Consider the following 17305-nt stretch of genomic DNA (forward strand, 5'->3'; position numbering starts at 1 on the left):
TTCTCTGAAGCAGAATGAGAGTTGTAGTGAAAGGCACTACTGCATTAATTTTCTTTGTTGCAGTAGGTTGTGCTGTAGTTCAGTGAGTATTTCAGATTTGATACTCCAAAAGAGCTGTGAAATAAGAGGGTTGCAAACAGGAACGTGTCCTGCCTCAAGGAATACATAAAATTATTAATTTTCTTCATCAAAATAGGGCACAAAATTTACATTAAAAAATCATGCCTCTTCTTTCATAGATACTGGAACTTAATTATGTTTTATTTTTCCACAAGAAATAAGGAAAAACATGTTAATGTTTCAAAATTTTTGTGCTCAACAAATTTAAAACACATTTCTTTAATAAATTGTCACAGGCATAGCAATAGTGTTTTGATCTGCACTGTGTTTTTATTTAGGAAAATGACTACATTTCTTCATATTTTGAAGATGGAGATGACTTTGGTGCTGGCAGCGATGACAATATGGATGAAGCAACATACTAGCTATTGTTGCTAGGTGGTATATTGTTCAAGCCTTACACTACTTGAAATATAAACCTGGAGGTAAGCTGGGTATCACTGACAGAGCCAATGCATTATCTCCGTTGGGTTTAAGTATACTCTCCAAAAACATACTGGACAACCTTATTTTATTAGTACTATGCTGTGAAATGGGATCCTGGATCCCACATTTTTTTCTTTCGCCATTTTTTGCAGACATGCACCTTTTCAAGGTTCTCTGGAATGCCTACTGATGGAGCAATCTATATGCCATTGTATTGCCTCTGCACAGACAAAGAATGTATGCATTTTAATTGAACTGTGCCTAAGCATTTGCACTAGTCAGTTCTATGCTTTAGCTGTTAAGTCTTGAAAACAAGCGCAATTTTTGATAACCGCGGTAAAGCAAAAATAGGACCTTTATGGGAATAAGCTGCTCATATTTAGCAGCTGACTTCTCTGAAGGAATTTATGTAACTTCTGAATTCAGGTGACTGAAAATAATTGACCACTAAGCACTTTAATATAAACTGACTTGAAAGGACTTCAGTAACACGGACTAACAAGGTAATGAGAGCATTTTGAACTAGCTGTTATGCTAGTCAGCAGAACTCTTACCTTTAGTATTTTGGTGAAAAGGGACAGTAATATTTAACCGTGTTACACTGCCTTTATGCATCAGTGTAGTTAATAATTAGGGTAATTTAATTTAGAAAGAATATATAGCAGAAATTAAGATTGAGAAGTATGAATCATAGTTTTCATCTTTGTCTTACAGATTGAAGTGACAAGAATTTCAGTCCTTTGCCTTGATTTCTCTGCCTGTTAAGGCAATACTAACTTTTCTACCTCACAGAGCTGTTAAGTGAGATGGCAGATATCTACGTAAGTGCTAAAGCACATTTACTTGTGTTCCTACAAAAATGAGACAAGCTTTACAGACAGCAAAATCAATAAAAAGACAAAAATGTAGAAAAGGGAAGTGGTGAAGTATTTTGATGCATGAGGTTTTAATTGGGAAAACATGAGTGCTGAGAATAGCAAAGCTAGAATGCTTGGAAACACGTATCTTATTTTAGAGCCAACAGACGAAACGTAGATTTATTCCCGAGATTAGAAACCAGAGGAACACAACGACAGCATATTGTGTCCCTTTGTCTTTTGATGATACAAAATAGTATTTATCAGTGTTATTGATCAGGTTACTACATTCTGTTCTTGGTAAAACTTAGTGCTAATGATTATCAGGGTTAACGAAACAACAGTTTTAAGACAAAAGCAATTCTTTCATGAGAAGTGCGCTTTGTGGAAATTTGGCATTCTGTCAAGCAGTGCTCTGCCTCACTGCTGACTGGAAAGTAGTACAGCATTATTCTGTGAATCATTCTGCACAGTAAGGTACAGCTTCAGGTGCAGCTTTCAAGTGTTCTGATAAGTTACGTATCCATTCTAAAGGAAGTGAAACTAAAATGCAATGCACGTCACACCTCAGAGGTATACTTAATTGTGTTTTGAAGCCTGTACAAACAGTGTTTAATAAACATTCTGCTATATTGCACAGAAAGTGCTTTTATTTTTTTCTATTTTTTTTTTTGACAACATACATGCGAGCAGTTGTTTCTTGACCAGTTGGGCCTGTTTCTTCGATGTGACATGCAACTCGTTCATTCAGCATCTTTAAAAGGTGAACCATGGTTACCTGTCCTACAGAGGGAACCACACAAGTCTCAGGATACATCTTCTAAGACCAATTTAACAATGGCAAGTAAGGCCAAAGCTGAGGAGCAACCAGAGTTCCAGGTTTCACCTCCAAAATGAAATGGTGATGTTCCAGAGGCAAAACACCAACATGTGAGAACTGCTACAGGTGTTTCTAACTGCTGAGAATTTATTGCAACACCATAATGCTGATAAAACCCAAGGTTGTCCACTGGGTCTCAGCAAACTTTGGATTTGGGTAGAATTGAATTCAAATTCTGTCTTAACAGCATAGCAGAAAAGTACTGGTATGTTGTACAAGAAGGCAGGCACTGCTTTTAGCTTTCAGTGTGCAGGAAGATTGCCAGCTAAGAGTTTTCCTAGGAACCACCTGTCTAGCCAAGGCCAGCAGTGCTCAGCTGCTTACCAGTGCTAAACCGTGGCCACAACGATGATTTTTCATGCCTTTTTTTTAATGCTCATTTCAGAGAACTAACAAGTTCTTGGAACTTTATGCAGAAGAGTTCCAAGTTACACAAGACAGGCACAGGACAAACGTTTAAGTTACCAGTTATTGCTACGCCAGACGTGAATGCTGTAGGCAGTTTCTGCCAACAAACTTAACTTGTTGGCCAAAGAGTAATTTAGATCACACAGAGAAACTAGCCAAAACAAATACGAGCAGTGGCCTCCTAGCACACATGCAAAATATAGAGAGTTAAGAATACACTGTATGCACCACTTTCACTGCAGTCTAAAATAAAATCTTTATTTTATGCATATTACTTATGTTCTTCTAAAATTAGAGGAGCAGAAGTATTTTAAATAAAACTTGCATCCTCAGGATTATTTCACAAAGTTATAGTTTGAACCTTTATAAAACAGTTATACAAAGATTATTTCTGACAACATATTCCAAAATATAGCAGATTTAAAGCATTTAAAATTTCATATGATCCAACAGTGCAATATGCACTTATATTTAAAACCAACTTCCAGACCAACAATGTGCTGTAATACAATTTACCCTTCAGTTTGTTTTCATTTTTTTTAAAGTCAATTTCTAAAAGACTAGTTTTACAATTACTTTACTGTATCAGATTTTAGTTCCATACAGAGCAGTTACCCATTTTATTCAGAACTAACAGACAGGGACACATTGCCAGTCACATCGTACTTTGGAAAAAGCAGTACAAATCCCCAAATCCCCACATCCTGCAAATAGAAAAGCCAGCTGCTGCTTGTAGGTTCCTACTGCCTGAAGTCCCATGATCTTGGAAAAAGACTTAACTGTGTTTTCTCATAATTTAATGTTCTACTTTAAAAATATGCTATGTGACATATGCTACATAACAGTAAAAACATGCCAGGCTCTTGGTCAGAGCATAGTATTTTTCAGCAAAACTTTCTTTTTTTTTTTTTTTCCTAATTAATGCTTACTATCACACTTTTAGCAACTGAGTGACAAAGCCACAGGCCTTAAAACACCATAAAAGCCCAAAGAAGCCTGAGACACTAGAGAAGCATTCAGCGCTAACACCACCAACAAAAGCATTTCTTCTCTTAAATATAAACAGCAAAGACCTTTCTGACCAACTCAAACCACAACTGAAGTTAAGTTCACTTCAGATGTGATGGCAATTTAGTACTGGCCTGTTAAGGTATGGGTAGTTACTTAGGCTTGTGTTGCATATCACACTTGTTAATCTGTTGTTATTCAACAATTTCCTAAGAAATGAAAGGATAAAGTTCCATAAACAGAGAGAGATTGATGGAGGAAGAGACGAACCAACAAATAACCTAACAGCAAAAAAACTGACTCATTATGCACCAGGTCCCAGGCTTGGCAGGACACTGTCTTAATGGGCCAAAGTTCTGTTGTATGGACAAGAGCAGATCACCTCTTCCTAAAGTTGGCTTGCTTTTAAGCTTCTAGCCATAGAAGCAACATCACGCTAGCCACCTTATATCACTTTGCAACTCATCCTTTCGCATAGCCTTACCCAGAACTGGTGCTTGAATGTTCATGTTTGCATTATTACCATATCGTTTTCACAGAAATAAAATTCAAAAAGAGCTCTGAAAACAAGCGGCATGCGAAGCACGAAGTTCACACTCATTTAGAGCGCCTCTTCTCCTGTGGAAACTGAGCAGCCATACTGTCTCCAGAGATACTACTCTGATCGAAGGTTTCCACAGCCACTTAGTCAAGAGCTCACAGGTCCAACTGTATGCTTCCCTTCAGGCTTTTGGATATGTCAATCTGCACTGAAAGTAAACCAATTCATGCAGATACCCTTAGCAAGCAAGTGAATAATATCTGCCCCATACTGGCAAAAGCCTTTACTTTGAAAATTCAAGTTGATAAAGCACTTTGGAATACTTCCTGTAGTCAAAAAAAATAGATGCTTTATCATATTTTTTTTTCCACACTGCATATACTTGGTCAAGACACTCAAAGGAGAGTTTCTAATAGTGTTTAAATTGAAAAGATAATTGTATTTTTCATTTCTAAGCCTTGTGAAAGTCAGATAACTTCAGCTTTGGTAACAAATATTACTTCAAACAGCACAATAGAAACCTTATTCCGCAAGGCAAATATAACAAAAGATTATAGGCAACATCTCAGTTTTTATTTTATAATATTCAGAGTACACAAGTACCTCTTTACTTCTTTCTGTAGGAAAAGTCTTTTTTTTTTTTTTTAATTTTTCTCCTGTAGTATTTTCAGGTAGGGAAGAAAAGAAGGGGAAAAACAAGTTTGTCCATGAAATCAAGTGAAACAGTCAAGAACAGAGTGGCTGAAGAGTATCAGTGAAAGAAGTTTGAAGCTATGGCTGGTCTGCTTCTTCCTAGCAGCCTCTGAACCTCACGTGAGGTTTTGCAAGCGATTTCAGGAAAAAGTTGGTGTCCAAGGTTCTTGTCCTTAAGGTTTTAAGGACCATTAACATATTCAAAACCCCAAACAGTTCAGCAGCCGCTGCCTGAAGAAGCAGCTGCTCTTGATCTGCGATGTGCTGGAGGAAGACAAAGCCATAACCATAAAATAAAGACTAATGAAGCAGTCAGAGCAAGGTGCCACGCATCTTCACTTGTTTCTTCGCACATGCAGCTGAGCAGAAGAGAACAGTAGTCCAGCCAAGTCAGCTTTCAGTAGAAGGATGTGAAGTTTCAAACAAAAGACTTTCTCCACTGGACTGTGTTGAAGGACAGCATGACATACACAGGAACCAAGTTATCCTCCTACCTATACTGAAGAGTACTACAGAATGGGTCGACCACAGGCACAAAATTTGAAGCCTCCAGCTTAAGTATTAGCTACGGCCTCTTTCATAGACATCTAAGAAAAAGAGGGCTTTATAGTGGCAGTTAATTATGGAATGACTGAGTTTTAAAAATTCTGTAAGAAAAATAAAATTATAAGAATGTAGTCCTATCTGGTAACTGTAAACTTGATATTAAAATGTCAAATGTACTATGCACTCTATAAATACTTCAAGATATTTAAAAGATAGATATCCCCAAATGCCCATCTTCGGGCTGCAAAATGTACAGTGAGATTCTTTATGTGTTAGCTCAAACTACCTTTTTCACCTCATCATTAATTAGAAAAAACACGCCTATCAAAATAGAAAAAAAGTGCAAAGCTTCAGAGACAATTTCCTATCTTAATTTATATCCCAATCTTGCATCGAAATCTCCTGCCTGAAGCACATTATGGGCTTACATGATCCACAGAAATATCCTTGTGCTGGAACACTGCCCATAAAGGTAAATCATTAAGCATTTCTTCTGTATTTCATCCGTATTACAGATGCATTTTGCATTCTGTGGTTTCCTCTTCATCTAACGCTATGTTATGTGTCTATGAATGACAGTTGCCTGGGGTTTTCGGTTGTAAGGCTGAAGGTCTCCTTGATTATCAACATTTATAATATTCGCTGGATTCATTCCATTTTCTATTTGTTTCTGATGCGAAGCTGCTGTGACAAAGGAATGGGCAGATTCCATTGTAGAATGGTGACTGACATCTGCTTTCACTAAAACTTCGTAATATAGGAGGTAAAAAACTGGAGTTATTATGCCAATGATCAACATAATTACTACAGCTGTCCACCACCCTATGCCCCAATCTGCTCCGTAATAAGGATCCTTGGATTTTTTAGTTTTACCATCAGTTTCAAAACAGACCTGCTGGGCTGCTAAGGCAGAAACAACTTCATTAAGGTTCTCTCTCTTCGTATCGTTGCACTTCACGATCTCTTCTATATCTCGATCCACCTCTTTTAGGAAGTTGCCAGCAGTCTCGTTAGCAGAGAATTTGTCAGAAGGTGAGGCTTCCTGCACTTCTGGGGAACAGTGAGCCGGCCGAAGGACTGGCCTTCCTTTTGGAGAGGCATGTGTCTCGGTCAGTACACTGAACTTTTTCACTGGGATTTTGATAGACCTCAGGGCAAAAAAATCTTGATCGTTGATAAGATTGTTAACTCTCTTGATATCTGCAACCTAAAAATAAACACGACAGTTTAAGTAAGTTTAAAAGATCCATGGACCTGAAATGGTTAAAAGTTCTAAATTCTTGAGAAACCAAATTCTCCACTTATGAAAGAAAGGGATAACTGATACCTGGTCGAACAGGCTGAAGTGAGAAGAGGTTAAAAAGCAAACCTGAACAATGATAACCAAAAAGGTATTACAAGGTAACAACCCTCATGCTTCAGATGATGACTGAAAGTCACTTAAAGTGTATTAACCCATCATTGGAAACTGTCAAATGAATGGGACTTAGGCTCTGAGTTCCTAATTAAATTCAAAACTTCTGAGTAAAGATTACAAATGACAAGCTTCCAATTCATCTAGCCACAGCTCTGTTTTGGATGTGATTCCTGCTTTTGAGTCCTAAGGTAGAAAGCAAACATAACTTAACACACTATAATCTTCCCTCATTTATAAATATTTATAAATAAAATTGCCTCATTCAATCAATTCCCTCGAAGTCAGCTCTCCCCTTTGCCTATTCTACCTCAAAACAAATTTGGTTTTGCTCTTAAAAGAGGTTCAGATCTTCACCCTCATGGGAAACAACTCTGCAAGGGTTTAACACTGCTTGGAGAATGAGCAGCTCCGTTTTGGCACAGTAACTCCCCGCATGTGGAAGGCACTGCCACAAACCTCACCATAATTGGGAGCTGGTACTTTTTAGCTACAGCTGGGACGAATACGGAAATTGTGGCTGTTAAAGGTACCAGAGCTCATCTCCTTCCTATCCTCACTGGGATGACATCCTATATCAGAAGACACTGAAGTAGGTATGAGTAAGGCCTGGAGGCCGTTTTCCCTATAACTTAAAACACAGATTTGGGCAGAAGTTAGGACCATCAATGCCTACTGCCTCTGCTAACCCTGTAATTCCAAAGTGTGTTTTTGAACTAGACCACACTGAGCAAGAGTACGATAAAAGGCTGCAAAACACAGCATTTATGCCAGCGATCAGTGCAAATTGTGCTTTCTGCCTGAAGCCCCAAACCTCTCTCCCATTACCCCTGGTGCTGCAGGAGACGTGGCGCTTGGGGACAGGGTCCGTGGGTGCTGGCTGTGTTAGGACCGGGTGGTTTTGAACTATTCCTCCAGCCCGAGCCCCCCAGGCACTCACTCACCGAGCAGCAGAACTGCAGCGCGATGGCGTTCAGCGTGTCCCCCTCCTGGATGTCCCTGGCCAGCAGCACGATGTCGTCGGGCCGGTCCCTCGAGGCGCTCCGCCGCACCTTCTCCCGGCCCCGCGGCCGCAGCTCGAAGGCCTCGGCCTCCTCCTCCGGCCCCTCGCCCTCCGCCGCCACCGGGTGCGGGTAGGGGTAGGGATAGGGATAGGGGTAGGGGTGATGGTGGTGGTGGCCGCCGCCGGGGGGCTGCGGCACGGCCGGGGGCTGCGGGGCTCTGCCGGCCATGCCCGCCGCTCCGCACCCACCGCCCCGCGGGGACAGGGCCGGCCCCGCCGCCTCGCACCGCCCCGGAAAGGGCCGGCCGCCATCCGGCGTTGTGGGGCAGGGAGCCGGCCTCCATCTTACAGCCCTGGGGGCTGGCCCCACAGATAGACGGGCACACGGACACACGGACACACGGACACGCGGGCAGAGGCGCCGCGCGCGGCCCTGAGGGAAAGGGGACGAGAGGTTGTAGGGGTGACAGGTCCCAGGGGTAGCAACAGGGTCCTGGGGATAACGAGACTCCAGAGAGAAGAACAGGGACCCAGGGGTGACAGGATCCCAGGGGTGACAGGATCCTAGCGGTAACAACAGGATCGTAGTGATAACAGCAGGATCCTACAGATAACAGGAGCCTAGGGAGAGCAACAAGATCCTAGGGGTGACAAGATCCCAGGGATGTCGGGGTCCTGGCAGTAACAACAGGATCATCCTGATAACAGCAGGATCCTGCAGATAACAGTACCCTAGGGATAGCAATGGGATCCTAGGGATGACAGGATCCTAGCAGTAACAACAGGATCCTCCTGATAAGCCTAGAGATAGCAAGGGGATCCTATGGATAACGGGGTCCTGTGGTAACAACAGGATCCTAGGGATAACAACAAGGTTCTGGGGATAATAACAAGCTCCTAGGAATAGCTGCATCCCAGGGATATCAGGATCGTAAGGGTGACAAGATCCTGTGGATAACCACAGGATCCTAGAAATAACAGGATCGTAGGGGTAGCAGGATCCCGGGGATGACAAGATCCTACAGTAACAACAGGATCCTAGGTATAACATGGTCCTATAGATGGCAACAGGATCCTAGGAAAACAGCAGCACGCTGGGGCTCTGCCCAGCAGGCTGGGCTCTGTGAGCCGTTTTGTGGAGGATGCAGATCGGAGGCTGCCTGCGTTTGTGGCAGAAAGACAGCTCTTTCTGAGAGCCCTTTTTGGCTGTAGCAATTCGCCCCTTGTCTGCAGGGACTGTTGACGTGTCAGTCCTGCCTTGGATCTTAGAGTATTGTTGCTTATTCAGCTGTCTTCTGCTTTTTATCTCTCCTCACCCTTCCCTCCTCAGGACATGTACTGCAGGGATGCAGGTGTTCAGCCTGTGCAATATATATATATACACACACATCTCTATATATGTTTCTGTAAATTCCTCTCAGAAGAAACAGACCATAAGTTAAACATTCTAGATGCTGTGCCTTCCCTAACAATCATGCTAGTTTTTTGGTGTTACAGGACAGACCTGCCAGCAGCTGTTGCAGTTGGAGGACTTCCTGGTCTGAGTAGGAAGTTCAGTCTAGCAGAAGTTTCTTCAGACAAAGCCTTAGGAAGGTGTGCTTGGTTACAGCAGGAGCAAGTACAGTATTTCATACAAACGCTGGCAGCTCTAAGGTTAGGCTGGGTGTGTCGAACAATTGACTGCATTATTGCTGAAGGGAAATGTGGTTGTGAATCAAGTTCCTAAACAGATTAAGCTTAAAACAAAACAAAACAAAACACAGTAATTTTAAATAACTTTTTTTTTCTTTTTTCACCTTGTTTTTTTTTTGTTTGTTTGTTTGTTTGTTTTTTAGCTTTGTTATTAACTACAGTGGTTAGAAGTGTGCTTGGTATTAAAAAATGCAGAACTCTTCTACAACTGTAGTTTTGAAAACTAAATATTGTGAGTGTTGACATGTAAACACAAGAGCTAACAATTATTTAGTTCCATGGAGCATCATACACATCGCACTCACAGAACTTGGAGAAGATTCAAGCCGTATTTTCAGGCATTGTAAAATAAGATGCCAAGGTATAATGTGTTTTTGCTTCTCAGTTTATTTTAAAAAGTCAATATATGTTTTAATATCTACCTTAAAATACTGATTCATTTTTGATGAGGAAAGGATTGGATTAAATGATTTAAAGTATTTCTAAAGTGTCTAGGTACTCTCTAGACAAATGGCATCAACAAAGAAAGCCAAACATCTCCATATTGATATTTTGTCAGGAGTAGAGAAGTTCTATGTTTTACTTAAGAAACTTGCCTGAAAGAACATAAATATTCTCAGGTGCAGACACAGGTGGTGAGCATACATGAAGAGCAGGCCAGGTTGGGCATCCCTGGTTGCTGCATTTTGTGAAGAAGCATGCAGCAGTGCCAACCTGCTAACTCTCAAACAGGAAACTATTTCCAGCAGCAAATTGGGCTGATTCGTGGACTTCATTGTTCTGTGTTTATTGAATTGTTGCTGTTGATGCCACCTGTGATTAGAATTGCCTGAAACCAAAGTTTCTTATGTATCAGCAGAATATTTCTAAATAGTTCAGGAGACTAACTAGGGATATTTTCTTTGCTACAAGGTATTTTGTGGTGTCTTCCCAATCAGAGCCTGCTCAGAAGCAAGCCTTCTGTTTTTATCCTGGGTCAGACGCACAGCTCATGCTAATTAACGTAGCTGCACTGAAGGCCTTATGCACAGCCCTACATAGAAGCTTCTGCACGTCAAGGACGAGCTTGGATTGTCAGATTACATGACAAATGCTGGTAGTGGTCCCAGGATGATTTTATGTATTTCTGAGGTTGGTGGATTGGATTTCCCACCAAAACCCATGCTGTATTTCCAGCAAGAGCAGTGTGCCTTGTTGAAGGTAACGTGATTGAATTAAATTCCCATAAGCCCTAAGCTTTCCCCTGGGATCCCAAGTTGCTAAAGAGTAATTATAACAAAGTGAATGAGAGTTCGTCCATTGAGAGGTGTCGTGCCACATCTGGCAAAGAATACCTACAGCACCGACCCGTTCTGCTCTGTTTTTTAAAGGAAGCTTTCAGTAGTAGGAATGAAGTGACTGTAGCTGTCTGTAGCTGGGAAACTGATGACTCAGCCCCTATTCATGCTGTTGAAAGACTGTTTTATGAGGCTCGTCCGAGCTGTGGGTGGACCTGGAGAGGAGTGTGAAGGCAGACTTCATACTCACTGATGCCTACAGCAGTGTCTGATGATTGTCCCTTCCTACGCCGGTACTGGCATGTCCTTGTGGAGGTTTTCTTTAATCTTTGGGTGGTGGGGCTACGAAAAAGGTCAGCGCGGGGAATTTCACCGTTTCTTTTATCTAAGGAGGTGTACCATCAGGTCAAAAAAGAACTGCTGAAGCAGCACTCTGCCTCAGAGGGGGAAAGAAAGTCCTGGAGTTTGCTTTGACCCTGGTACACCCCTGTGTGTAACCATTTGTAACTGGTGACATTTTCCCATCAATAACAAAAGGGTATATTCCAAACTTGATGAACAAGACTGTAGCTGCATAGCTCCCATGAATGCTAATGGGAACAGGGCCTTTCTCCGTCCCCATGTAAGTTGCTTTGCATATCCTAATAGCGCATTCTCAATGAGCGGCGGGGTCAGTGTTAATCACTCCGTGGCATTCCAGGAGCAGCCACAGGGATCTCTACCACACCCCCGTTGGTCATGCTGCACCCAGCGCGTCTCAATCACAGTGAGGCACTTAGGTGTACACGTAGGAATATTGAAAATATTTTAAGGAAATAATAAAAGGGAGCTACACAGAACATGCTGGAGGGCTCATGTGGCTTCTAAGTGACATTTAAAAAAAATAATCTTCCTGGAGATGACATTCATGTAATGTCCCACCACTGTTTTTGTAAGTCTTTATATGTAACTTTCTGTGGTTCAAGGCCATAGGGCTGGATTTACCTTCAGAGAACTAGCACCAAGTATCTAAGCGCGTGTTTTAATTACTTGAATGAAATTATAAGCTATGAATCATCAAAAGATTGACACAGAGAAATATATAAAGCCTTTGTCTCTGCTTCCCTATGCGGTACCCAGGCGTTGTACTAAAATCTTGGGAAACAGTTAAGTCAAAGGAGATCTGCAGCTCCAGTAGAGTCCAAGATATGTAAAGTGCAAGAAGAGGAGCTATTTAAGAGCTGTTTAAGAGTTACTTAGAAAGCAGGTAGTGCTGGGTCAGCAGACATTCATGGAGTAGTCTGTTCTCCAGTGGGAATATTTGCACATACACATTTAACTATAGTAGCATTAAAATCTGGGCCTCAGTTCTCAACATTTTTAGAAACCCTTTTTAATCAACAAGGTTCAGACAACCTCTCTGAAAAATCGGTTAAAAGCATTGAACTATAAAATTTAAGCAGCACTGTCACGGTTTCAGTGAGAATAAATGGTAATTAATAACGTTTCTTTAACATTAATTATTTCCTAATTTCATATTTAATGTGTTTGTTGCTTCCCCCTAGTTACTCAACCTGCATTGCTTACTTAAGTAATTTTATTTAAGTATGTATTCATTATAGAAAAATGCTCTGCACCTTCCGTAACACAGCCAGTAGGGTGCATTGCTTGTCTGACACTTATTTATCAAAAATCTGTAAAGAACTGCATACTTGCATCTAATTTACATTTTATTTTGCTCAGCTTAGATATCCTCTGAACAAGAAAATCTAGTGAAACCAGTCAGTAACAGTGAAGGCAGCAAGCAAAATGGAGTACAGAAAAAAATATTTGAAAAAAAAGTATTTGAAAATTTATTTCATATTATCCACAGACAGATTTTCCTATCAGATTCTGAATTCCTACTCATTTATCCATAGTGATGAATAGAATTTCTGTAGTGTGATACCTTACGTATTCTTTTAAAGATTGTCATAGATTACTTCCAATTTTAGCTCTGTGAACCAGCAGATATGCTCAGGAATAGCTTGTACTTTTTGAGCTCTCTTCCTTGAGTAAATTTAGCAACCCTTGCAGTGTGCAGTCTGTTTTTTCTCAGAAAGAATTTTTGTATCGTACTCAACTCTTTCTTTCATAATTTTTAAATGAATTAAACATTATGAGCTCATTGACTTTTATTTTCTGCTTTCTCTAGCTCTCAGTTTTTAGGAATTTCATTTGATTCCATCCTCCCTTGGTTTCAGCATCTTTACTAGTGTGGACACCAGAACTTCACAGAGTTTAAAATACCTATCCGTTAGAGGTATGTACAAAGGTATATGATTCCTCCCCATTTCCCCACAACTACTTGTTGCTAATCTGCTGATGATACTGCCAAAGATCACACTAATTCTATTTTTTCTTACTTACAGTATCACACTGGACACTTAAGGTGAGATGCTCTTCTGCCAGAATTCCTGCAGATGAAAATGATCCAGAAGGCCATTTGTCAGGTATAACCTACATTTTGGTTCTGAAAGCATTCAGTAGTGTTACCATGACTTGGTTTTATGGGACCAGTTTGCTAGATGAACCATACCACTGTAATACTCTAATTTCCTTTCTGCTAATACCGACATCACAAACATCCAATTGTCATTTTTACATTTACATGAAGATAGTGCTGAGGAGCAGCAGATCTATTCATGGTCCTTGTTGAACTACTATTTTCATTTCTTAGAAAGGAAATTTGTATTTTGTTCATAATATCTTAATGAACAAAATATATAGCTCTCTTTTTGAGAGCTACCAACTAATTTTTAATTCATTTAACAACACAGCAATATTTCCTAACATTGTGCTATGTCTGTAAAGTGTAGCAATGTGATTATAAAACAAGTCCTCCAACTGTTCAGCTCTGTTACATGAGCACAATTACAGCCATCCAAATTTATACTCTCTCAGAATTAACAAAAATTGTGTTACTGGAATACATGTAGAATCACATTTTTCTTTTATTCGTTTCTCTTACCCTTATGTAAGTGAATTTTCACATTAGCCTTTACATTATTTTGTCTAGGTTTGCTGTCAGTCTGTCTGACATTCCATTATTGTAGCATTCCACATTCTTTTTCTGACAGGTGGGAGACTAGCACTCTTAATCTTCTCATAACATATTAGAAGATACTAAAAAAACAGCAGTGAGCAAATAGTCTTTGTCGCTGAGCATTTTAGAATTCTTCAGATGAAATGTATACATATCGACTAACTTTGGAGAAAAAAACAAAAACAAAAACATTTTTCATCATTTTTCATTAGAAAATGTAGTTCATCCCAAGGAATAAAACACCACAATGAAAAATTAGAGTAGGTATTCGACTTGCATTCAATCATTTAGCTTTTAGTCACCATTTGTACCATCTTTGCTATGAATTCCTTTCTTCCCCATGATTATTTCACATATCTTTTGCATTTCTAAAAATATACATATAAAAATATACATATATAAAAATATACATAACTTTCAAGTGGCAGCGCTGAAAATAAGTTCAGATAATCAGAACCTAGTTAAGAGGAGGAGGCACACTCTTGAGGAATACTCTTTGCCTGTTAGAACTTAGCAGTTAAAGAAATGGAAGTATGGGAAAACTCTCAAATTGCCACTTGTAGTTATTGTCTAAATGTCCTTTTCCATTTCCACAAAGGAGTGTTACAGACCTTAAAAATACTGTTATTAAACTTATTATTTTCCCAAACCAGTGTTTTTCCCTTATATTTTAATCTTCTGTAATTTATACAGTCCAAGTTACAATGCCTGTTCTGCAGTCTCTTTCATAATCATTGTTTTTTTTTTTAACAGTTATGTTTCTGACTGAATTTTTGCCACACTTTGCACCAAGGCACACGCTAACTCATATTTTGTTCTTCATTGTAGAATACTGGCTTTCTGTCACTCTACTAACCTCTTCTTAATTTTGGAAATGAAAAGCGTAGGGATTTTGGTGTAGTTTTGATACTCCATGGGAAGGAGTTTAACGTGATGTGGTATTTTTTAAATACTGGGATTTCAGCTGTGGCTTCCTTGGTGCTGATAATTTGCCTTACCATTGCCTGTGTGGATAGGGTTGCATCTATATTGATACATATTTATTACCCTGTTATAGGTACAGCAGAACAGGCAGGTTTTATTCTGCAGATTTATTCTGTATTGGTACATGGCTACCTACAGCTGCAACTGAGAAAAGCTTTCATTGGCAAGCAGTCTTTTGATTTTATTCCACGGAGTGAGAAAGTGCCCTTATGCAGGCCCTGATACATCAGCGCAATCCAGTCAACTATGCGGGCTTTTCTTCTGCCCTGTACTGTTCTTCCCACATAAAGCCAGGCCTATAAGCAAGTAAGGGAGTTGTCTGGAATACCCTAGCATTACTTTCATCCTTTGTTTTAAGCTCCTCATTGAAACAGTGTGGGGTAAGCCACACAGCTTTTGCAGAAGGAAGAGCGAATATTAGAAAGGAGTTGGAGCAGGAGAAGGGAGATTTGATCTGATGAAGCAGGATCTAATTCATAGTCTTGAAGAGCTTTAATATACTAACAGGTATGGCATTCGCAGCCTGATATATTGATAAAAATGTGTAATTTGTGGTTAAGGTGCTTCAGCTTTCCCTTGTAATGGTGTACTAGTGTAAAGTAAACTGTTCAACTACACTCTCTGGTTTTGATATTAGTAATAGTAATTATACTGTAACTTCTTGCTATGCTTTTTTTTTTTTTCTTCACGTTTTCAGTATAAAGTTGATAACAAATTAAAATGTTGTGCTACAGCAATCTGCAGTCTAGGATGTTTAGTTGTGCTTTTCATTCAAGATATGTTGTTTTCAACTTTGCCTTTATCAGTCGTTATTAGATAAGAATTGATGCTAATTTAATATATTTTTACCATGCTTTAATGAATAGCAACTATTAAAGTAGTTCTAAAATAAATCATCCCATTCAACTTTTTAAGCATTTAAGATATGGTTACAAACATCCCATTTATGATGTAAATCAAAGGAGTGCTCTAATAGACATAGAAACATTTTATCGGGGGGCATTTTCATGAATTTTAAAGGAGATTCCCTTCACCCGTGTTTTCTTACAGCTTTTGTCCTTCCATTCGATTCAGCTTCTATACGAGACAGCAGAATGTGTCAAAAACCTTTAAGTTCTTTCACCGTGTATCAGGCATGTTAATGCAAATACATTAGAAGTAATCCCCCCGTAAGGAGAGACAGTAACGTAGCCCACACGACATCAGTAAAGTGTTTACAAGGTATTAATAAGCCTACTGTGACAAGATGTATTTAATGGGAAGCAACAAGGAATTTGTTTTATTAGTTTTCCTCCACCCTCTAGTAATAAATCTTAAAAGCTTCAATATTGATTCAATGAAATGAATGGCTGAATCGTTCTGGAGAGGCTCTGACAAGTGGACAAATGCTTCCATGGTTACATTGTGCTATGCAGTATGGTTACTGAGCTTTGTTGGTTTCCTCCCTCTGCCATTGAAGTAAAATAACAAACCACAGGGAAGCACCACACATGGTGGGCAGAAACTGGAAGCAACTTTAAAAGATCAAGCTAGCTGATCTTATACAGATTTTGAACAATATGGTTTTTGTTGGTTTATACTGTATACCCGAGACGTGCATTTCAGTATTCTCTCCTTCATGTGTCCCATTCTCACTGAGCCTTTTTATCGCTTATCTGCGCTGCCTCCAACTTTTGATGTTTTTGATAAATGAAATGGCTATGTGGGAGTGTGTTTCATAACAGCGTTAAATGAATTATGTTTTTCTAAGAATATTTTTGTATCAAGTGATGTTGCTGCATCCCTACATAAACTACTGCAATACCTAGATGTGGAATAAAAAAATCACGTATACAACTTAGATGCAAGTGTCTTAGGGTGCTTTACAGTATAGCATATTCAAGATATTTGCTTTTCCATCTTGTGTCTTTTGTACTCAAGTTTCAGGTGTCACAGGGAAAAGGATAATGTATAAGTAACTTCGTAGTTTTAAAGAAATAACTTCAAGGAAAGAATAAAAAATAATGGCAAATAGTTGTTTCATTGGCTTAAAAATGTTGCAGATCAAGCATTACATTTAGAGAAAGAAATCCTGAAGGCCTTGGATGTTGCTCAGGACAAACTGAAAGGATGTTTGAAGAGAGTCTTCCCCTTGCAGACCAACTCTGAAAAGAGTGAGTTTTGTCCTCTGTGTTATCAATTCATGTTTGTTTTTTTTTTCTTCCATATGTCTGAGGGTCCCCAGGATCACTCCCAGCTGTTGAGTGCTCAGATGTTGCAGTGCTCCTTTGCAGACACCATTTTACAGCCGTATTGGATGGCAGGATTTCCGCAGTCAGTAAGATAAATTCATAGAGCTGTAGGATAGTTCTGGACTTATTGCTTTCCTTAGGAAGTATCCCATTTATTTGGG

General features: G+C 39.7%; 2 protein-coding genes and 1 long non-coding RNA gene across 5 annotated transcripts in view; 2 read left to right on the forward strand and 1 right to left on the reverse strand.

Annotated features, from left to right (window-relative positions):
• Nucleotides 1-5611, forward strand: part of POLR3G (RNA polymerase III subunit G) — a 21108-nt gene extending 15497 nt beyond the window's left edge. For both annotated transcript variants that reach the window (XM_038169998.2, XM_038169997.2), the window contains exon 9: nucleotides 399-5611. In XM_038169998.2, coding sequence (XP_038025926.1) covers nucleotides 399-485 — 87 coding nt within the window. In that variant the 3' untranslated portion in view covers nucleotides 486-5611. The remainder of the gene's footprint in view (nucleotides 1-398) is intronic.
• LYSMD3 (LysM domain containing 3) lies at nucleotides 2929-8195 on the reverse strand. Its single transcript, XM_027446101.3, has 2 exons — nucleotides 7838-8195; nucleotides 2929-6686 (listed from the first exon to the last, which is right to left on the reverse strand). The coding sequence occupies exons 1-2, from the start codon at nucleotides 8123-8125 to the stop codon at nucleotides 6033-6035; spliced, it is 942 nt and encodes a 313-aa protein (XP_027301902.1). The 5' UTR covers nucleotides 8126-8195; the 3' UTR covers nucleotides 2929-6032.
• A 3-nt stretch (nucleotides 8196-8198) lies between these two features.
• LOC140000803 (uncharacterized) lies at nucleotides 8199-17127 on the forward strand. 2 transcript variants are annotated; one of them, XR_011806028.1, is made up of 5 exons: nucleotides 8199-8350; nucleotides 9732-9949; nucleotides 13039-13146; nucleotides 13256-13336; nucleotides 15272-15467. It is a non-coding gene; the product is annotated as an uncharacterized lncRNA (long non-coding RNA). The 2 variants fall into 2 exon arrangements; XR_011806027.1 differs by lacking the exon at nucleotides 15272-15467 and adding an exon at nucleotides 16956-17127 and having other exon boundaries at nucleotides 8200-8350.
• The last annotated feature ends 178 nt before the right edge of the window (nucleotides 17128-17305 follow it).

This window comes from Anas platyrhynchos, chromosome Z (assembly GCF_047663525.1).
Source record: "Anas platyrhynchos isolate ZD024472 breed Pekin duck chromosome Z, IASCAAS_PekinDuck_T2T, whole genome shotgun sequence".
NCBI lineage: Eukaryota > Metazoa > Chordata > Aves > Anseriformes > Anatidae > Anas > Anas platyrhynchos.

What these genes read in the sequence shown, in the direction of transcription:
- LYSMD3 (XM_027446101.3), bottom strand. Translation starts at nt 8,125, where the DNA reads ATGGCCGGCAGAGCCCCGCAGCCCCCGGCCGTGCCGCAGCCCCCCGGC. An exon ending in CGCTGCAGTTCTGCTGCTCG is followed by an intron (nt 6,687 to 7,837) that starts GTGAGTGAGTGC and finishes GTTTATTTTTAG; the next exon opens with GTTGCAGATATCAAGAGAGT.